Source organism: Cladophialophora bantiana (assembly GCF_000835475.1).
Source record: "Cladophialophora bantiana CBS 173.52 unplaced genomic scaffold supercont1.13, whole genome shotgun sequence".
NCBI lineage: Eukaryota > Fungi > Ascomycota > Eurotiomycetes > Chaetothyriales > Herpotrichiellaceae > Cladophialophora > Cladophialophora bantiana.
The window spans coordinates 679,939-699,883 of NW_015971587.1; the positions used below are offsets into that span (position 1 = coordinate 679,939).

Sequence of the window (19,945 nt, forward strand, 5' to 3'; positions counted from 1 at the left end):
ACAACTATGGGCGGCGTATTATTAGTGAAAGTTATAAGTCATATCGTCCAGAAGCGGGAATTAGCAAAATGGACGGAAATATATCGTTCAGCCTTGCCGTGGGGATTTTCTCAACAAGGCGCTTCACCGGTTTGACCTTGTGCAATAGCCAATCCGTGGTCTCTCTTCGTCTGCTTACTCTGCCTATGCTCGCTGATGGTATCCTCCAAGCAGTCTTCCGTGCTCTTGCTAATCAGATTGTGCTTAATGTCCATCTCCGAACTCATGTTTTGCTCATCCAGTGCCGCTCGCGAAGACGAAGACATCTGACACCCCACTATATTTACTTGTTAGAGCGCGGTTTGCCCCGGCGTTCATCAGGGAAGGTTGTGAGTGAGAAATAGGTGACCGTGAAACGCAATCAAAGGATATTCCACGCTAATCTAATCCATGGTAGGAGAATATACAAGGAAGTAGGTAGGTGCTGACCTCGTTAATGAATGTTTAGAACAGCAACCTCCTGTCGTAGTTGATCCTAGTTATCTGCCGTTGTTTACCAGCGTGATCTAAGAGCAGTGCAATATTTTCCCCGTAATGACCGACCCGCGGCGTCTTGGTTTGCAGTAAGGTCGATTCTACCCGGAATCGGTCGCAGTGGTAACTGGGGAGGTATAGGATGATAGGGTAAAGGATGAGCACTGACACGCTGCGGTGACGCTTGTTCTCGGTCCTTGCGAGCTGGGCGGCGGGCGCCTCGTCTGGCCCATGTGCAAAGCGAATCATCCGGAGATATGGCCAGATCCTAGCAAAGGGGAAGTCCTGGCAGAGACCTGCTACATCGTGTGCTTGGATGGCCCGGTTCATGACTACCCAAGCCAGGTTTGGAACCTGGATTTTGGCCGTGGCAATCTCAGATTTGGCCTTTTGGCGTTGTTGCGATCCATTTTTGTCAGCTGCATTGAGTGTCAGCAGCAGAGCAGCATCAATGTCAATGCGTGACTGAGGTATCCAGGTAGCAACCAATCCTTTGTCAGCCAGCGGCGCTCCATTGATCTTTCCTGTGTTCGCCCAAGCAATCAAATATCTGTGACCGTGATCAGAGAAGGAGAAAGCGGAAAGAATGGCCTTACTCCAGGCCCCGCTGAGCTCAGCCCATGGCGCATGCAGTGGTGCGGCCTGCGCCCATGCGCCCTTGCATGATCTCGAAGGCTCGACCCTCGCCCAGGATGATGTTAGATACTAGCACGTGAACATTATTAAATTGCACATCACAGTACCCGAATGGTGCGTCTACGCAGTCAGACCTCTGCTGATTTCACTTGTTGCAGGCGACCCACCGCCAAAGCCGGAGACTTGCAGAGGACGTATGATGTCGATATCTTTGGTGTGTGCGTCGACAAGGATGATGCTGTGTCTTTTAAGTGGATTCGGATCATCCGGGTTGGACCTCGCAAAACGATTAATCTGGTGATCGAAGCATGTCAGAAGAAAGGCTTCCACCAGCCATTTTTGCATTTTCCAACTCACACTCGACATCGCTTGTCCCCAGCGCTACTGATCCACCATTTCTGCCAGGTATAAGTTGAAGTTTCACAGCTTTGGGCCGACGACTGTGTGACTTACGGCACCGTTCAAGATATACTCATTACCTTCTCAGCGCATTTCCAAGGCAAGACTCCTTGCGTCTGATGCGGCCACAGTGGGCTCCGTCATGACATAGGTCGACCTGACTTTTCCATCTATGACAGGCCTCAACCATTCCATTTTATGTTGTTCATTTCCATATTTTGCAAGTAGCCAGCATAGTAGATTAGAACGATCACTTCTTAGAGCATCTGAAGGGGGAAGCAATTGATATGCAGGGTCATACTTCCATATTTCCAGTGTTAGGAGCACTGCAATTCATGGCCTCCGGGGCGACCAAACTGCGACTCATGGTCTCACACATGAACGTGTATTTGACTTTTGTGAAACTTGGTCCTTCAAGATGTGAGTGCATCCACGGGTTCCACAGCCCCAGCTGGCGCGCCCGTTGCTTGAGATCTTCCAAGATTGGAGGCACTGACTTCCACCGTTGGTCCGGATAGGTAGAGAGTTGTGCCTCGAAGACTGTGTTTACAGGGATACCTGTGACACGATATCAGCCGGAAGATAGATTAGTTAGAGCGGAGAAACCACACACTCTTCTTCCACGAATCTCTTAACTAGTTGCAGCGTTTCTTTGGCGTGCGGCCGGAGCTTATCTTCGATGATGGAGGGCATTCGAACAGACGCCATCGTGCTGGCAATCAAGACGATTATCTTTTGAGGCTGAGTTATTTCCAGCTTCTCCGCGTCGAGATGAATTTCTTCAGCAGTAGAGTTGTGTGTAGTAGAATAGATGAGACATGGGGAGGAAGTGGGAAAATCCCCAAAATGCAGAGGAGGATTAGGCTGATTGACGATTGTAGTCCCGGAGCGCGATCCTTGGGTAGCTAATCTGGTTGAGGCCCGACGATCCCTTTCCTTGTCACCTAGGCGACTGGATGCTAATGAACGGCCGCTACGAAGACCAATTTAATAATTGGCATAAGTCACTAGCTTCTAACTCCGTTGCCAAACTTACATACGGTACGCCACATATCACCATGACAGGAATACCTAACTTTGATTCCCTTTTCCGTCTCGACGGCAAGGTTGCTTTCATTACTGGAGGTGGGTTATTTCTCCTGGCTACGAGACTCACTGAACAGAGACAGGCTCGCGAGGCTTGGGCTTCGATATTGCAGCCGCATTCTTGCAAGCTGGCGCCTCGAAAGTGATTATCAACGCTCGTAAGGAAGCTGGCCTTCAAAGGGCGGCCCAGGATCTCAACTCTATCCCCAACGTACGCGGCCGAGCCTCATTTATTGCTGGAAATGTCAACACAATGGAAAGCGTCGAGAAGCTGGTCGCGGCAGTGAAGGAGGAAGTGCCGCGCGGAAGGCTTCACATTCTAGTGAATAATGCTGGAGCCAGTTGGGGGGGTTCATTCGAAGATTATGAGGATTGGAAGACTGCCAAAACTTTTGATGTTAATGTCCGAGGTCCTTTCAATTTGACACGCAAGTAAGTCCCAAAACCGTGAGATACAAATATATAAACACAAACGAGCTGACGCTGTGGTGTTTGGTGTTTAGACTAGTACCGCTTCTTGCTGCAGCCGGTACTCCCAGCGATCCAGCGCGAGTGATCATCATAAGTTCAGTGGGTGGCATAGCTGTAACACACGTCGGAAGGGACGGCGCCATTGCCTACAGTATCTCCAAGGCCGCCATGCATCATTTTGGTCGAAATTTGGCCCTCGAGCTTGCGCCCAAGAATATCACCACCAACGTGATTGCCCCGGGCTGGTTCCCAACACGCCTGGCCAACCCAGCAATCGAGAAATATGGCGGTCTGGACGCCGCGAGCGCCGACAATCCTATGGGCCGGCTCGGACTGCGGGAAGACATAGCAGGAACGGCAGTCTACCTCTGTTCAAAAGCCGGCGCGTATGTTAATGGGGAAGACATCACCCTTGATGGTGGGAAGAGACTTCTGGGGGGAAACTCGAATTCGCATCAGACCGACGCCAAACGTATCGCAAGGCTGTGATGAGACTTTCTAGTCATTGTTGACTGTAGCAGCGCTTGTGAAATCCAAACCACCTAGGACCAGAAGCGGCATAGAGGACTCGCGCCAGACTTTTACCAACTGAATGCCGATATCTATTGCAGACTCTACCACGTTCGGTATTTATCTACGAATATATGCTCCTTTACCAAAGAGGTTGTCATGGATTTTGGGGTTAGGAATCCTGAATCCTCATCCTCCCTGATGGCTGCCAGTGCTTTCACATAGGCGTTCCCGAATTGAGCGTTTCCATCGAACCACATGGTTGCACAGATATCATAGCGCGGCCTGACTGTTCCAAACCCCTCACTCAGCTCGTTGAGAACGTCATGGTCGTAGGGAACGTTCTGGGCGTATTTCTTGAGTCCCAAGGCAGGCCCCCATCTTTGGGTGGTTGTGGAATGTGACCGCATCCAGTACTGCGCTCCATTCGAGTTGGTGGACGACACCGCAAATGCAACAGCCTTGTTGATTGAGTTGTACTCCGAGGCCATTATCATGTCTGGAGATCCAGGCAAGATGAGTGTCCGCTCTTCCACCAGCACGAAGAAAGAAGTCGAATAGTCAAGAAAATCCGCACAGGCATCTCGTAAGACTTTCCATACCTCCCTCTGGGACCGAAAGCTTCTCGCAAAGCCATCATCCGTGTCGTCGATGCAAAATTCTTCAATCACGTCAAAAGGTGACTCGGAGGATATCAGGTTTGGACGGACAGAGCGCAGCTCATCGTCAGATTTGTCGCATTGCCTATGATTTTGAACATACTTGACAAGTCGAAGAGACGTCTGCAGGCTCGCTATCAACGGTCCTCGCTCCTCTTTGCACTTCTTTTGGAATACATCAATTGAAACATTTGCCTTTTGCCGCAGCGCTAAGATGATTTTGACCGTCATGACCAGAACGAGTCAGATGGTAGTTACCTAGAGCGGTGTGGAAGTTGTCAAGTTCTAACTGCGAGTACGCGGTACGATTCAATACCACTAACCCCAGCTGTCATTTCACCAACGGACGACACACCTTCGGGGCATGTTTGTCCCCACATTCCGAACTAGAAGGGTTAGCTTCCGGCCGACCTAGGTTAGCCAGATTCCACAGATTTCATCTAGAATTGGCTATGATGTCCGAGAAGCATCCTCAACACCACAGAGAGCCTATATTATTCAGCACAATTGTCGAATCCTTAAGTACGCAATTGCAAAAAGTGCGCGCGTCCCATACCTAATTTCTTCACGGAACATTAGGCCTTTTTTCTCATTTGACTTCGATCACCATGGGAAGTCTGGGACAGAGCGACAACGCTCGGCTTGCCCGGATCGATGCCAACAAGAAGCTTGCTTATGAGATATGCGAGAAATGGTCGGTACCCAAGGGCGGAGACGTCGATCCCTTCTTTGCCTTATTTCACGATAATGCAACCTTCACCACAATTGCGCAGAAGGACATGTTCCCCCGTCTGGCAGGCACCCTCGACAAAGCCGCTTTCAGGGACTGGGTCTTCAAGGAATCTCGAGTGGGGGACGTGAAGGTCACAGTGGAGGGAATCACAGCGGACGAAGACCGGCTAGCCTTGGAAGCCAGCTCGCAGATGGAAATTAATGGCAATTCGTACTGCAACAGGTATCATTGGTTGTTTGAAATTGAAGACGGCAAAATATCAGCGGCAAGGTTTTATCTTGATACACTCTTCGCAAAAGAGGCCATGCGCTGGGTCGACGAGGCGGAGGTCGCTCAAGGTCTGCGCTAGGACAGCAATGTTCTGATTTTTAATTGCTTCGCTCGCGAAGCCAAAGAAGCCTTGTCATTAAGCCATGTCAGCGCCACCACTGTGGATCGCTGCTCAACGACTCTGTCCGCCCCATTCATCATCTGCTCCTACTTGTCTATAATGGCCTGAGACGACTCTACCCCTTGTAGCCCGGGAGCATACCGAAAACGATTCGATGGACCTTGTATCCTCCTGTGCTGAAAAATTCACCGTTGAAGGTGCTCGCATCAATAGCCAGAGCCAGGATGATAGCCGCATTCCTAGCTGGAGGCCGAGCAAGCTCGAAGTTCTTGATGGTTCTCTCATCAGTGAGAGCCGGAGCGGTCATGCGTGAAGCTGAAATAGGTGCAACAGCATTGATCTTGATGTTCATGCTGTAGTCAAATTCTGCAGCAAGCGCCTTGGTCAGACCGACGAGGCCGGCTTTCGACGTGATGTAGGGCGTATAGTCTACCGTGCCGAGGACAGAGCTTGATGCGATGTTGACAACTCTTCCATAGCCCTAAGATAGAAACCTTGGCCACAGAGCGAGGCATAACGGCAGTGATCCCAGCGTATTCGTCTCGAGGATCTCTTTCAGGTCCGCGGTTGAATAGTTTTCGAGCTTCCCATATCTATTGATACCGGCACCGTTGATCAGAATGTCGACTCTGCCAAGGGAGCTGAGAGCGATGTCGACTATCTTTTGTGCGTCAACAACGCTATGAGTGTCTGGCACCGCCTTGTACCCTAGGGCACATATTTCACTCGCTGATTCCGTGGCAGGCCCTTCTGAAGCTCCATAGCCCGAGTACGCAGTGCCCACGTCGACAACGACCACGGAAGCGCCTTCGCGCTCTAAGGTGTGACAGATGATTCAGCCGAAAGAGCCTGCACACCCCGTGACGATAGCCGTTCGTCCTTGCAGGGAGCCGTCTGGCCGCCAGTGTTGCTGACTCATCTCGATCCTGGGTGGGCAAGTGCCAAAGATAATTTTGATTGCAGTTTCTAATATCGCGGGTGACCTATTGGTCACGAAGACATGCACCTGGGAGTTCACAGTCGGGTGAGAACGAAGAGTGCTGCGTAGGTGCTGCGTAGTTTGCAGACCCGTCGGAAGATCACAAATGGAATCAGATGTTCCGAAAAGGATAAATTTCCCAGGGTTTGATGGTTCGGTTTGGCTCCCGAACCTAGCGGGCTAAAGCGGGAAGGTAACAAGCCGGATTTGATGAGCCCCTGACATCAAGTATGATTCTTTAGACGTTCTGCGTCTTGAAAGTTCGACATACAGGAAGGCTCTCTGACAATGTCAAGGTTTCAAGACAAGGTAGCCTTCGTCACTGGTGGTGCCTCTGGCATCGGCCTGGCAGTGTCTCAGACTCTGGTGAGAGATGGAGCAAGAGTGGTGATCGGCGATATCAACATCGATCTGGCCAAGAAATCGGCAGCAGCCATCGGATCACGAGCCGTGGCCATCGAGGTTGATCAAGGAGACGCGAAGAGCGTCGAGTCTGCCGTTGCGTTCGCAGAAGAAACATTTGGTGGACTCGATCTCGCTGTAAATGCCGCTGCGATTCAGGGGCCGCTCGGCAAGATCTTGGAGATGGACCCAAAAAGCATCGAAAACGTGTACAGGGTCAATACCTGTGGTATAACGTACTGCCTGGTCTACGAGCTTGCAGCGTTGAAGCGGCGTGGGGGTGGCGCCATCGTCAATATTGCCAGCATTTCTGGGATGCGTCCAACACCTGGTCTCGGGGTTTACTCTGCCAGCAAGACGGCTGTGATCTCGCTCACCAATGTCGCCGCTGCAGAATATGGGCCTGACAATATCCGTGTCAACGCCATCAGTCCAGGCTATGTGGACACCCCTCTACTCGACCAACGATTGGATCGGAAATGGATTGCATCTATCACCCCGAGCAGGAGATGTGGCCAGCCTCAAGACCTGGCTGATGCTATCTGTTTCATGCTATCAGACGATGCCAGACAGGTCTCCGGCACGAATCTGCAGGTTGATGGAGGACTGATCGCTTCATTGTCGATAGTTCCTCCAGACCCGGAATGATGTGGCTTGGGGAGATCAGTGAATGGATGCAATGACAGATAACCTGAGGGGACAGACGGGGTAATCTTTTAGTCCGGAATCTCTTGTCAATGAAACGAGGCATTCAGCATCTCCGGGATTTTGTCTTTACATGCTTCTTTTGGCGTGACCTGGGTAGAACCTTCGTCGACTAGATTTGATAGCCAATGTTAGCTAAGGAGAGTACAAGATTCCACAAGCGCGTCCCCAACCATTTCAAAACATGGAAGTTGAGCCTGGCTCATAAAATGTCCCAAATATAAGGACAATTACTATTTAAGCGAACAAGGATTGTTGAAAATATAGCTTCTCGCATCCATCAGAAACATCCAGGGCGGTTATGACAGTGCTTTTTTCAGCCCGGCTAAACAGTCTTTCATAAAGGGCTCGTAAACCTTTTGAAGTTCAGGAATGGCCTCCACCGCCACCTCCTCAGCATCTGCTGTCCAAGCTATCGAAGTCTTGTTTTCCCCCTTGCTTTCCAGTTTCCAGCTCCCGAATCCGCCCTTGGCAGGTAAAGGAACAGGGTCGTTGATGCGATAGGAGATAAAATGCTCCTTATCGTCCAGAACTTCCAGAGTCTCTTTCACTTCCCCTGCTAGTCCTATGACTGTTCGAGTAGCGCCAACCCCGTGCCCGTCAACGGCGCAATACGTTATTGAGGGCATCCAAGCCTGTATCGCCCCAAAGCTAGAGACCAAGCTCCAGACTGCTTCAATAGGGAAATCCCAGACGACCCGTTCCTCATGTATCTTGGTCCTCTGTGTGGTCATATTGCTGCCTCAAATTGCTAAATGTCGCTCAGCGGGAAAATGAAGTGAGAGTGAAAAATCGTTTGGTTGTTAGAATGTTTGCTTGGTTCGTTGGTCGTTCACTGGTAAGGCGAGATAGTTCATGGGAACGATGGGGACCTTCATTTGAATAACCGCAACCTACGAGGCATGCATTTCCATCGACTCCTTCCGATTTAATGGAATCGGCCGCCCGCATGCTCTTAGCGTGGTACCCGAGCTCAACGACCAAGTGAAGAAACTCTACAGGCGGCCACAGGGCTTTCCCCCGAGTGGGGGAGGATATGGGGCGACGCTAGACTCTACCAGTGTTTCTGTCTGGCCGCCGGGAGACCCCTAGAGTTTCATGCTATCTTGTTCCTCCCCTCTCCCCCCGGAACAGTGCCTAAGTACTCGCACAAACAAACGGTAGGGGAGAGTCAACAACTTCAGGTAGCTATCGGTTTGCAACCTTGTAAAAGTGTTCTTGAACCTGATTTTTCTCCAAGGCAAGCATCATTTCCACTGTCCAGTCCTCGTGCGTATAACCCTCTGGCAAGTTCGTGGAGTTGAAGTCTTTGCCCTTCTCCAAGCTTTCGACCGCTGCATCGCACTGGTCATAGGCATATTGTCTGGCGTCATGCGCATACAACCACATAGGCTGCGGCATCTTTAGGTAATCTGGATTTGCCTTGACAGCATCCCAATCGGTCTGGTGCCATCGATGTCGCGTCTCCCAGCCCATTCGCTGTGTGAGACTGGTCCGTTCATATCTGTAGAGTGGTTAGACGTATAAATAGATAGAACTAGGTTGTGCAGGGCCGACCTTATTCGTTCAAAAACCTGGAAAGCCAGGGGTATCCGATCTTGACCGAGTTTATCCAGTAGAGCACCAAGCGTTCCGGCATCCTCAATTGCTTGCGCAGCGCCGGATCCCGAGGTGGGAAGATGGGGATGAGCCGCATCTCCTGCTATTGCAATGCGACCTTTGGACGAAACCCATTTCTTGATAGGATCACGCCACAGTAATTTCCAGTCAATGATATTCTCCTGTGGTATGGCACCAATAACGGCAGCAATGATCGGATCCCAACCCTCGGTTACTTTTAGCATATCCTGCCGATCTCCGGGGAAGGTCCAAGACTCTTCCATCTCATAAGTGTCCTTAGGTTGTTAGTAAAAGTAGTATGTTATCAGTATCCCCGCAGCGATAACGCTGGCGTACGAAGAAAGCCATCGAGGAGGGCTGAACTTACATGATGTGTAACGAAGACCACAGCGCCCCTTACAGCAATGGTGGTGAAAAGAATAACGTGAATGTCAGTGCCAATCCAGACGTAGAATTGATCAACCTTCGATTCCGTGAACCGCTTCGTCAGAGGGTGGTTTGCCAGACGATCGAGTGAAAACCATGATCGATACACAGCGAAACCGCTGGGGCGCGCCAGCTGTTGCGCGCCGGTCAGGTACTTCCTAGCTGCACTGTGAATGCCGTCGCAAGCAATGATTGCGTCCGCTCGGATGCGTTCATCTCCTACTATGATCCCAGCACCAGTGTCGTCTTCGAAGTATGATTTGACTCGAGAGCCGAAACGAAACTTGACGCCGATGGATTGAGCATACTCAAATACACTCTTTTGGATATATCCTCTGTTGGAGAACAGAACGGGATAGCCATCAAACTCACTTGGTAGAGGAGCGGTCAGCAATTCTACGCCATCTTTGTCGAACAGGGTCATTGTCGGAGGTTGTGCTGAGATTGCTTGAATCTCTTTCACAACATTGCCCCACCGCGCCATCACCCGGGTAGCATTTGATCCAATTTGTATCATATCGCCTGGCGATCACTGGCGTCAGTAACAGTAGCGGGCATTTATAGATGGCTTGAGCAGGGGAGAAAATTCGCACCCTGGGTGGAGAGTTGAGATACGGCTTCGACTACCTCGACTTCAAAACCTGCCTGAACAAGTTCAATTGCAGTAGCCAGACCAGCATATCCCGCTCCAATAACCAAAAGTCGCCCTCGAGGAACTGATTGACTGTCACAACTCAGACCCATGATGGTCTATTTCGAGACAACTGTTACGTCGTTTCGATTGAGGATGAGGAAACGTGACGTCTTCCGCAGCTTTTGGTTTGATTGATTTGGTCTTCATGTAGGACCAAATTCCAGATACCACGCATAATATCTCCATCTTGAACGACACTAGAGAGAAGTACAGATACAACGGTTGGAAGCTCCGGGCCCTGCTCCGGTGCCGAGCTTCTTCGAAAAACAGATTCCGGAGACATTTAACCGGGACCTGATTTCGGAGTATCAGCCAATTGAAGTTCGCTACAAAGCAGACTCCCCCGGTAAGCGACGGATTGTCTGTGGTGAGATGCATCCAGGCTCACTACTACGATTGTATGATGGCGTAGGATGTGTGAAGCAGAGGTCAACCCGATCAAAGCAAAAGGCTCCTCTATAGAACCGATGATCGAAATGGCGGGCGTAGGTCTATAGTAGTATGTGCACTCCCCTTCTCCTATATCTTTGCGCTTGAAAGTCTCTCGGATTTTGTGAGCGCCTTGAGGTCCACGAATTTCTCGTAGAATTTGAGACAGCCAGGATTTGCGACCGCCCCGGAAGGAATGACCTTGCGTCCCGAGACGATCTGCTTCACCACTAACTCGATCTTCTTTCCATTGACGGTATATGGTATTTCCGGCACTTCAAAGATATGCTTGGGCACATGACGCGGTGTCAATGCAGCTTGAATCCGACTCTTTGTTTTGGCAATGAGGGCCCTGGTTAGTGCTTGCCCTTTTTTCATCTTGACAAATAGCAACACGGTCTCGTCGTGATCAGCAGGCCGACGTTGACCAACACAGATCGTCTCTTCGAACTCGGGAATGCCAGATATAGCGTTATAGATCTCTGCAGAACCAAATCGAACCCCCGAAGGGTTTAGAACACCATCTCTGGGTAGATATTTTGTTAGTATAGTGTCCGCAAGGAACGAGATAAGAGGAATAACGAAGAGAAAGGTGGCACTCACGACCTGCCCAACATGGTGAATCCACCTGTGATTGGGGACATAGATACAAAGTCTCCTTGGTGCCAAATCCCTCGGCCGTAACGTGAGAAATATGAGTCCTCATAACGTTTATTGCCGTCACTGCCCCAGAATTTGACAGGCTGACTCGGGAATGGCATACGACACACAAGCTCACCGGGTTGTCCCTTCTGAGCCACCGAAATTGGTTTGTCGCTCTCCGAGTCGAGAATATCGATCGCCATCCCAAGAGCCGGCCTCTGTATCTCGCCTGCGTATTCAGGAGACGTTGGATCCCCGTTTACCACTGGTAGAAAGCTTCCAGATTAACTATCCATCGAGTATATCGTATGAACAATAAGATAAATACTCACAGGAGCCAGCTAGATCTGTTCCACCACTCCCAGATACGAGATGAACTTTAGAGGGGAACCCGCGATCGTGAAACCATTCACATACATCCGGCTGTAGAACTGAACCTGTAGATGAAACGGTGCGTAGTGATGAAAGATCGACTACTTCTCCTGAGAGTAAACAGATCAGTGTCAACGAAAACCTTGAGTGGCTTGCCACACCTACGAGGCTTTATCCCGGACAGCATGAGGTCTGATAAGAATCTCGCGGAAGTGCCAAACAATGTTATCCTTGGAATGTCAGCCAAACAATCTCGAGAGGACCAAAAATACCGACTTTAGCTTCTCGACCATTCGCAATGTCACCATAATGTCGGGAATTAACGGAGATCCGTCGTAGAGGACAGTCTTGCCACCGTATGATAAGCCGCATAGAACCATCAACCACATCACCCAACCCGTCTGAGGCGGTGATTAGTGCTGATGCGTCATATCTTTACGGGATCATATGAACCCATACCGTGGTATACTGATAGATTGTGTCTCCTTGACGAACATCAAGATTTAACATATAGTCCTTTTTGATCTTCATCAAAACGCCCTAAATCTGGTCTCAATTGACAGTAAAGCAATCGGGTTTGGGTGTACTGACCGCTGCACTATGAACAATGCATTTTGGTGTGCCCGTCTATTACATATTAGCTCGTCACCGTCAGAAATGAATGACATCCCGCTCACAGTTCCTGACGAGTAGACGATAAAGCCGGGGTGATTGAAAGGGACTTGCTCATAAATCAAGTCTCGCCCCGTCGCGCGAGCGTTGAACTGTTCCCAAGTCACCGTAGAGGATGGTGGTGACGAGAATCCTTGTCTCCGGATCAAAATCATCTCCTGGAAGCCAGCAATTTGACGTAGACCATCGAGGCATGCTTCAGCCTTGTCCATCAATGTACGAGTCTTCCCATTGTATCGTACCGAGCTCTCAATGATGGTGAATCTGGGCTCGATCTGTACTAGACGTTCCATGATGCCGGAGACGCCCATGTCGGGAGATGATGTTGAGAAAATGGCACCGATCGAAAGAACGGCCAGACAGGCCACGATTGCCTCCACACAATTCGAGATTACAGCAGCCACTCGGTCGCCCTTCTTCAAACCGCTGTTGCGCAAAGCATCTGCGAAGGTCTTTGTGCGGGTATACAGATCATCCCAATCAATCTCAGTGATCTCAGCCAGACCTTCGCTACAAGCATAGAGGGCAACTTGTCCTGGTGCTCTGTTCTGGAAAATGTGTTCGGCGAAATTCAAGGTGATATCTGGAAAGAACTGAGGAGGTGGAAACATAGATAGACCCTAAATAAACCTTGATCAGCAACCTCGACGATGGGCGGCTGAAACAATTATCTGTGGCCTTACCTTGCTGGCGAAAGCCCGTTCCGGGACGACTCTTGGGTTGAGCTTCTCGAATTCGAAGAGGTCAATCCAGAAGTTCTCGGCCGACTCTCGGCTTGTGGACCACTGATGAAGCTCATTGTAATCCTTCAAGGCCAATTTGTGTTTCGCATTCACCCAGTGTCGAAATTTGTCAAGATTGGTTGCTTCTTTGTCCGGAGGGATCCAGAGAGTTCGTGGCAGATGTGAAGTTGGGACGGCCATGACCGGCAAGGGAATTCCGTTGTTGAGAGAGCGCTCTAAGTCTCACCTGCAGGTGTTGGTTGCCGGGACCTAGATCTTTAAGTCTTCCCTTTTGACGCTGTAGGAGCCGGGCCGAACGGTGAGTGTTCCGGGCTTGAACAACTGAAATCGGTAGGCAGCCCCACGAAACCGGCCACTCAGCCTTCGTTTCTCTGGCGACCTACCGCCGCAATAGAAAAATTGTGCTGTGGATCACGTACATCACCATTAGCTTTTCAAGAGTGCTCGAAAAGTTCTCAAAATCGTCTCAAAGAAGTGTGGTTTGCACGCTCCCCACTCAAAGTGGAATTGTAAGGGAGGAAAGATCAGAATTGGATGAAGATGGTATGCCTTTGCACTCCTTTCATGTGTGGAGAGGGTCAGGCTGATCTCCCTTGAGAATATCCAAAGGTCAAATGCTCCAGCACTGCCCATTTTTTCCCCAAACTCCATGCTGGACCAGCCACAGCCGGAGCATTGCCACGACGGATTCGAGAGCCCGGATGGGAGTGCTGCCGCCGACATCATATTGTCTCAACCAGGTAAATGGAATTGCAAAAGCGCCGCGCAGCCGTCACGCTGAGAGACCGATAGGTGTAGATATGTCTACCTTCTTGTCATCGACGACAAACGACAGAAAGAACCACGATTCCTATTGTGCAGAGCTGTTAGAGTTCCATGCCCCTGTAGCTCCCAGCCCAAGAAACCTCGCAGCCGACGAAGCTCGCCTAGGAGGAATCGGGACAGCTATTTTGCCTCGACACGAGGAGAACGTTCTAGTTTCATTGTATTTTCGCCATGTGCATCATCTGTGTCCGGTCATTGACGAGAGTGACTTTGCCATACGATACACATTGCACCAACAGGGTGATTTGTCGGCCAGAATTGAAATGATACAGCTCCAGGCTATGATGTTCACAGCCATCGCGGTAAGCCAGTACTGACCGCTCGGGTATTGTATTTGACTGTGTCATTAGCATGCTACGGAGTTCCAGTTAAGACAGATGCCGTTCTCAACGGTGTTGGAGGGCCAGACCGCTCTCCTTGAGAATGTCAAGGTTCGAGGGTAAAGCCTTAATGAACGATTCTACGCTAACGTGCAAGGGAACAGCATCTTTACAATCACGATCATTCTGTCAGCCACGTCACTCGAACCACAGTATGTCTGTTATTAAGTTTTTGGAGTCCCTACAATTCCGACGCATGTGTCAATAGCTTCTGGCTTGATCGGGCGTTTTTCCATGCCCGAGAAGCCAGGCTCTGGGACCCCCTGTCCGACAGTGCAACTCCGCCTTCTCGCCGCAAGGTGATATGGTGGTGCTGCTTGGTTAGGGATCGGATCATTGGTATGGGCCTTCGTAGGCCTCATCGGCTTCACACGACTGCACACGAACGCACGTGGCCAATGGTGAGCATGGCTGATTTTGGCAGCGAAGTCATTTGTTCCCAATACATGGACCGAAGATCGAAACAATTGAGGATGAGTTCCTTCATCTGGCTCTGTCACTTGAGCATTCAGATTGTGTCTATCATCGAATTTCAGCGAGAGGCGATGTTTTCAAGAACATGGCGGACGGGACGTGAGAATGTCAGCTCTGTAACAAAAAGGATCGAAACTGTACTTGACATCAATCATCGACTAGATGTTCTAGAATTGCAATTCGAACTCGATGGCAACTTAACGCTGCGCGGTGGAGACCCTCAAGTTGATGTGGTGGCGGTCAAAACGCTGCAGGTGATGATCCAGTCCGTGAATCCGCCTTTGATTGTCGTTCGAGGTCACTAATTCAGAGACGGCTCAGATCGTTGATTATAATGCTATACCGACCGTTTGTCTCCATTCATCCACACGACTGTCCAGAAGAAATTACGTTCCGCTCAAGGTCGGTCCAGAAAATCGAGCTAGCAGCAGCAAAAGTGGGCGGAATATTTCATACTCTGCTCACACAGATTTCGATTGAAGCCATACCTCTCGCCATGTAAGCGTGCATCCCCTCGGCGCGAATAATTTGAGACTTGTCTGATACTTTATAGTGTTGCATGGATACACTTTCCTGTTGCAGTTTGCTTGTTCCACAGCTCCCTCGCCAAGGATCAGATGTCCCGGCTAGGTGCGCATCAACGGTCCAGCATAGTGACCGGTTTTCGGGCTTTAGCAGAGCGACACCCCGGCGCAGCAGCCACTGTCACCGCGATATGGACGACATTAGAGAACCTTCTCGGACGTGAAAGAAAGCATTCACAAGGACATAGCAGTGACTCAGGCGCTGATGGCTCACAGCTGACGGTAGAGAGAGATGCATCAAGGCTGGATGCTATAGGAACAGTAGTCGACCGGATCCTTGCGTTTGATCAACGAGAGATGTTCCTGCAAGAATAAATGTAGATATCGACGCCCAATATGCGGGCATAGCTTCGGGGTAACGATATTGACCCACAAAGATGTTCAGAGAACCTCTGTTCTTTTCGCGACGCCTCTTACGGGACATTTCCAGACGCTCATGTGTCTAACTGTCGGTGTCCTATTGCTGTCTATTAGAGCACGCTTGATATCTCTCAGCCTCTCGACTGCTGGTCAGCACTCAGCCAGGAGTGTGCACTAGCTTCAATGTCGTAGCCTTGCTTATGTAATATCTCATATCGCTGCCATCCTACTTGCCCGGACGTTTTGGATCGGCTTGACCCGGGATCCCGGACCAATCAATACAAGTTCCTTTGCCTTCTATTACCCGGTCGCTCTCTTTTGTTCTTGCATCAAAACCGTTGACAAGCAACAATGAGTCTCGATCAAGCGGTCTTTCTATCTTCGAAGCGGCCCTCGCACATGTGAATGGGAGCATATGTTTCAAAATGCCGTCGGCGATTGAGCACTGGATCGATTTACTTTTTCTACAGCGCGATCCAAGGGAATTGGCCATCAAAGTTGTCGGCTGCCTCGCGGTCGCTATACTGATATTACTTTTAGCCCGTGGGCTTTTGAGAGATGGAAACAGCAAATACTACCCAATCTGTAGTGTTAACCCTGTTTCGAAGGCAATAATCTTGCTGCTGACGATTGACAGCCCCGCCTGGTCTACCTATAATTGGTAATATTCATCAAATTCCACCTGTCAGAAGCTACCTGAAGTGAGCAGATACTACGCGCCCTTTCAGGGTCTTCATTCTTGAGAACTGATATCGAGTGCTACGATGAAGGTTAACAGAATGGTCTCGTCAATATGGCGGCATATATATGCTTCGATTTGCTTCCCGGAAAGCTTTCGTTCTGAGCGATCGACAAATCGTGAAGGATTTAATGGATAAAAGGAACAGTATCACGAGCAATCGTCCACCCGCGGAGATTCTAGAGAACTTGCTTTACGATGGCGACGAGATGCTACTATGGCAGCCTAACAATCCACGGTGGCGTACCGCGCGCAAATTTCTTCACCAAAATTTCATGAGCTCAATGGTTGAAAATACGCATATGCCACTCATCGACGCGGAAGCTACACAGCTGCTTAGGGATATCCTTGAGGACCCTCAAAACTTCCTCCAGCACTCGAAGCGTTTTGGCAACAGCTTCATGATGAGCGTTGGTACGTTGTCCGCGTGGGAGTCCTAGTGGTGGCCAGTCTTCAAAGCTCACAAAAATTGCTACCAGGATATGGAATCCGAACACCAACGGCGCAGACGCGGCACATGGTGCAGATTGGAAAGGTATTGGCAAAGACGACTGAACTGCTACAACCCGGTGGTTTGCCGCCTGTCGACCTGTTCCCTTTTCTACGCTGGGTTCCTCAACGATTCCTTGGATTTTGGAGGGACAAGGTAAGTCAAACGCGGAAGGAGATCAACGACCTCTATTTGGGATATTTCGACCTGGTCATTGCGCGTAGAGAGGCTCAAGGGCGCGTGGAGTGTTTTGCAGACCGTGTGATCGAGCAACAGAACAGTCTCCAGTGGAATCGCCACCAGCAGGCTTTCATGGCCGGTCTCTTAATGGAAGCAGGCTCCGACACGGTTGCTAGTGCTATGAATGCTTTTTTCAACCTGATATTGGCCAATCCCGAATGGGCCAAGAAGGCACAGAAACAAATTGACGGAGTCATTGGCGAAGATCGAGCTCCCACGCTCGCCGACCTTGAGAAGCTACCCATCGTCAATGCTATTATGAAGGAGACGCTGCGTTTAAAACCCATTGCCCCTGTTGGATTTCCTCATGCTTTGACAGAAGGTAAAGCTCCGCTGCATCAACCTGTCCTTTCGCTAATCAAGCATCAGACACCTGGGTCAATGGACATTTTTTGCCAAAGGGGAGCGACCTGATCGTCAATATCTATGCGATCCACAGAGACGAGAAGAGGTTCCCTAATCCAGAAGTATTCGACCCGGGTCGTTACCTAGACAAGCCTGCTCTTGCGGACGAGTATGCACACCTAGCGGATTACGAGGCTCGAGATCACTACAGCTACGGTGTCGGCCGCCGCCTGTGTCCAGGCATACACCTGGCTGAGCGTGCTCTCTTCACCACGATTGCCAAGAGCCTCTGGGCTTTTGATATCACTCCTCAGCTGGATAGCGACGGCCGACCTTATCCTGTAGACACCAGTAGCGAGACAGGCTATGCCGACGGCGTGGCGATCGGACCACTCCCATTTCCTTGCGAGATTAAAGTCCGATCCGAAAGGAGGGAGAAGACGATCCTGCAGGAATATGCGAACGCGGAAAGAACTGTCTTTCCCATCTACTCTGTCCCCAAGGAGTAGGTGTGCCCACGACCAAAACAAAAAGGTTGTTGAAGACGGAAAGTCAAGGATAGGGATCATCAAATGTTTCTCGCTTTCCATATCTGGAGTCGAGTAGTTCCGAGCTATAAAACCTTCAAATAGCGACCATGTGGCATCACCACATCGATCAACCGATCTGCGCGTGATCGCCGTTCCCATCTGAGCCAATTCACTTGACCGTAAATCATAAGGCTTGATCGGTGTTCGACTATCATCCATGATGCGTTCCTACCGGCAGACAGGGCGTGCGGTGTGTAGCCTGATGGTATCTTCAATATCCTTGAAATCTCTGAAGAGATTGTGTCTTACATATACCAAGTTGCCACCGGTAGATTGCCTGTGTATACCATAACGTACTTTATAGGCGAGCCGCCCGTAAAGTAAGCGGATTGGATGGTTCGCTTATGAAGTAAGTTTAACGTAGTCCAGGCACACCACCTCATTTCGGACCACTCGTTGCGGTTTCTTATTCTCACACCTGAATGCCGTTTTCGTACTCAACGGCAGCTTTAAGAGCAATGGCCCATCTCTCTTTCGCGTCCTTCTCGGCCCTCGGCAGCGGGCGTCGGGGCTGTCCTCCATAGTTGAAATATGACTCCAGCACACTCTTTACACTAGTGACTCCTCCCGCCACGAGAGTCCAATCTGCTGCGGAGAGTAGTCGCTGCAGCTTCTGAGCCTCATCAAACTTGCCAGCCTCGTATAGGTCGAACACTTTGACACATGATTTTGGTAGAACGTTGCCTAGCCCAACTATCACCCCCGTGCCACCCGCCGCCAGCGTTGGGACGATACAGTCGGCGAGACCAGCCATGGCATAAAACCCCGATCCGTTATGCTTCGACGTTGTTGCATCTACCTTGGTGGCGACACGATTGATCTTGCCCAAGTTCGCACAAGTGAATTTGCATCCAACGATATTGGGATGGCTAGAAAGGTCGATGATGAGGTCGGAGTCGAGATCGGTGCCCCCCACGACCGGGGGATAGTTGTACAGTATCACAGGAATCGGCGACTCGGACGCCACATCGGTGAAGAAGTTTGAGAGGCATTGACGAGTGTATGCCCCGCTAAAGTAACTGGGTGGCAAGATCAAAGCATAGTCCGCCCCAGCCTGGTCAGCCTGGCGGCACAGGTCCACCACCTCTCGCACAGATTGCGCTGAGCAATTGACGATTGTTGGCAACTCTCGAAAGCCAGATCCGTCCAGAACCTCGCGGATGGCGCTGATCAAGAGCGTCCTTTCCTTATAGGTGAGATGCGCCCCTTCGCCGTTCGACCCAGCGATGGTAACGCTGTTGATGCCGGCTTTTGCGAGACGTAAGACATGAAATTGCATGGCCACCACATCAATGTCTTCGGTTTCGGCGTCGAAGAGTGTCACCGTGGCGACGCTCACCCCTGGCTTCAACGACCGGCGTTTGTTCGTCATTGTCGAGAATCGGGCCTGCTGCCTCGAATACCAGACACGCTTTGTCGAGAAAGCAGTCGGTATATGCCAAGCTGAGAACAGCTTATCTTGGTGTTATAATGACATAAATGACTACATGTTGGATCTGACTTTCCAGCCAAATCCGCATTCAAAGTACTGCTCATCCCCATTTCTCATCGCAAAATTCGGAAATGACTCTCTTCCGAACGTAAAGAGTGACGTTCGCCCCCTCAACCCCCACCCCCCACCAAAGTGGACCATGGTCACGATCGCACATTTCAATCGACTCGAAACTTGAGGATCTCTATCTGGAGAGGGGCAAGTTTCTTTACTAGCACGCCTAAGTTGTTTTCAACTTTTACCAGCCACTCAAGTAGTCTTGATTGCTTGCTTAACTTTCTTGGTCGTGGTATATTTACTTTCTATGTGGACTATGATAATGGATGACCGGGCGTACATTGCTT

The 19,945-nt window shown here is 50.3% G+C and overlaps 12 protein-coding genes across 12 annotated transcripts; 5 read left to right on the forward strand and 7 right to left on the reverse strand.

Moving 5' to 3' along the window:
* Nucleotides 1-483: 483 nt before the first annotated feature.
* Nucleotides 484-2,256, reverse strand: Z519_08596 (uncharacterized protein; the record flags this gene model as incomplete). The annotated part of the gene is made up of 4 exons (XM_016766324.1): nucleotides 484-1,063; nucleotides 1,274-1,443; nucleotides 1,850-2,106; nucleotides 2,160-2,256. The coding sequence occupies 4 exons, from the start codon at nucleotides 2,254-2,256 to the stop codon at nucleotides 484-486; spliced, it is 1,104 nt and encodes a 367-aa protein (XP_016617482.1).
* Nucleotides 2,257-2,606: 350 nt separating this feature from the next.
* Z519_08597 (uncharacterized protein) lies at nucleotides 2,607-3,594 on the forward strand (the record flags this gene model as incomplete). The annotated part of the gene is made up of 3 exons (XM_016766325.1): nucleotides 2,607-2,673; nucleotides 2,718-3,066; nucleotides 3,138-3,594. 3 exons carry the CDS (start codon nucleotides 2,607-2,609, stop codon nucleotides 3,592-3,594), a joined length of 873 nt encoding a protein of 290 aa, XP_016617483.1.
* Nucleotides 3,595-3,719: 125 nt separating this feature from the next.
* On the reverse strand, nucleotides 3,720-4,505 carry Z519_08598 (uncharacterized protein; the record flags this gene model as incomplete). Its single annotated transcript, XM_016766326.1, has 1 exon — nucleotides 3,720-4,505. One exon carries the CDS (start codon nucleotides 4,503-4,505, stop codon nucleotides 3,720-3,722), a length of 786 nt encoding a protein of 261 aa, XP_016617484.1.
* A 377-nt stretch (nucleotides 4,506-4,882) lies between these two features.
* Z519_08599 (uncharacterized protein) lies at nucleotides 4,883-5,356 on the forward strand (the record flags this gene model as incomplete). Its single annotated transcript, XM_016766327.1, has 1 exon — nucleotides 4,883-5,356. The coding sequence occupies one exon, from the start codon at nucleotides 4,883-4,885 to the stop codon at nucleotides 5,354-5,356; it is 474 nt and encodes a 157-aa protein (XP_016617485.1).
* Nucleotides 5,357-5,513: 157 nt separating this feature from the next.
* Nucleotides 5,514-6,317, reverse strand: Z519_08600 (uncharacterized protein; the record flags this gene model as incomplete). The annotated part of the gene is made up of 3 exons (XM_016766328.1): nucleotides 5,514-5,868; nucleotides 5,917-6,205; nucleotides 6,254-6,317. The coding sequence occupies 3 exons, from the start codon at nucleotides 6,315-6,317 to the stop codon at nucleotides 5,514-5,516; spliced, it is 708 nt and encodes a 235-aa protein (XP_016617486.1).
* A 348-nt stretch (nucleotides 6,318-6,665) lies between these two features.
* On the forward strand, nucleotides 6,666-7,427 carry Z519_08601 (uncharacterized protein; the record flags this gene model as incomplete). Its single annotated transcript, XM_016766329.1, has 1 exon — nucleotides 6,666-7,427. One exon carries the CDS (start codon nucleotides 6,666-6,668, stop codon nucleotides 7,425-7,427), a length of 762 nt encoding a protein of 253 aa, XP_016617487.1.
* Nucleotides 7,428-7,783: 356 nt separating this feature from the next.
* Nucleotides 7,784-8,218, reverse strand: Z519_08602 (uncharacterized protein; the record flags this gene model as incomplete). The annotated part of the gene is made up of 1 exon (XM_016766330.1): nucleotides 7,784-8,218. One exon carries the CDS (start codon nucleotides 8,216-8,218, stop codon nucleotides 7,784-7,786), a length of 435 nt encoding a protein of 144 aa, XP_016617488.1.
* Nucleotides 8,219-8,672: 454 nt separating this feature from the next.
* Z519_08603 (uncharacterized protein) lies at nucleotides 8,673-10,274 on the reverse strand (the record flags this gene model as incomplete). The annotated part of the gene is made up of 4 exons (XM_016766331.1): nucleotides 8,673-8,988; nucleotides 9,042-9,379; nucleotides 9,472-10,052; nucleotides 10,124-10,274. 4 exons carry the CDS (start codon nucleotides 10,272-10,274, stop codon nucleotides 8,673-8,675), a joined length of 1,386 nt encoding a protein of 461 aa, XP_016617489.1.
* Nucleotides 10,275-10,743: 469 nt separating this feature from the next.
* Nucleotides 10,744-13,262, reverse strand: Z519_08604 (acetoacetate-CoA ligase; the record flags this gene model as incomplete). Its single annotated transcript, XM_016766332.1, has 9 exons — nucleotides 10,744-11,179; nucleotides 11,257-11,560; nucleotides 11,628-11,771; nucleotides 11,827-11,897; nucleotides 11,944-12,068; nucleotides 12,127-12,207; nucleotides 12,259-12,294; nucleotides 12,345-12,959; nucleotides 13,023-13,262. The coding sequence occupies 9 exons, from the start codon at nucleotides 13,260-13,262 to the stop codon at nucleotides 10,744-10,746; spliced, it is 2,052 nt and encodes a 683-aa protein (XP_016617490.1).
* Nucleotides 13,263-13,731: 469 nt separating this feature from the next.
* Nucleotides 13,732-15,066, forward strand: Z519_08605 (uncharacterized protein; the record flags this gene model as incomplete). The annotated part of the gene is made up of 4 exons (XM_016766333.1): nucleotides 13,732-13,822; nucleotides 13,875-14,209; nucleotides 14,258-14,338; nucleotides 14,392-15,066. 4 exons carry the CDS (start codon nucleotides 13,732-13,734, stop codon nucleotides 15,064-15,066), a joined length of 1,182 nt encoding a protein of 393 aa, XP_016617491.1.
* Nucleotides 15,067-16,130: 1,064 nt separating this feature from the next.
* Z519_08606 (uncharacterized protein) lies at nucleotides 16,131-18,028 on the forward strand (the record flags this gene model as incomplete). Its single annotated transcript, XM_016766334.1, has 5 exons — nucleotides 16,131-16,290; nucleotides 16,343-16,406; nucleotides 16,476-16,858; nucleotides 16,924-17,496; nucleotides 17,544-18,028. The coding sequence occupies 5 exons, from the start codon at nucleotides 16,131-16,133 to the stop codon at nucleotides 18,026-18,028; spliced, it is 1,665 nt and encodes a 554-aa protein (XP_016617492.1).
* Nucleotides 18,029-18,521: 493 nt separating this feature from the next.
* Z519_08607 (uncharacterized protein) lies at nucleotides 18,522-19,481 on the reverse strand (the record flags this gene model as incomplete). Its single annotated transcript, XM_016766335.1, has 1 exon — nucleotides 18,522-19,481. One exon carries the CDS (start codon nucleotides 19,479-19,481, stop codon nucleotides 18,522-18,524), a length of 960 nt encoding a protein of 319 aa, XP_016617493.1.
* Nucleotides 19,482-19,945: the final 464 nt, after the last annotated feature.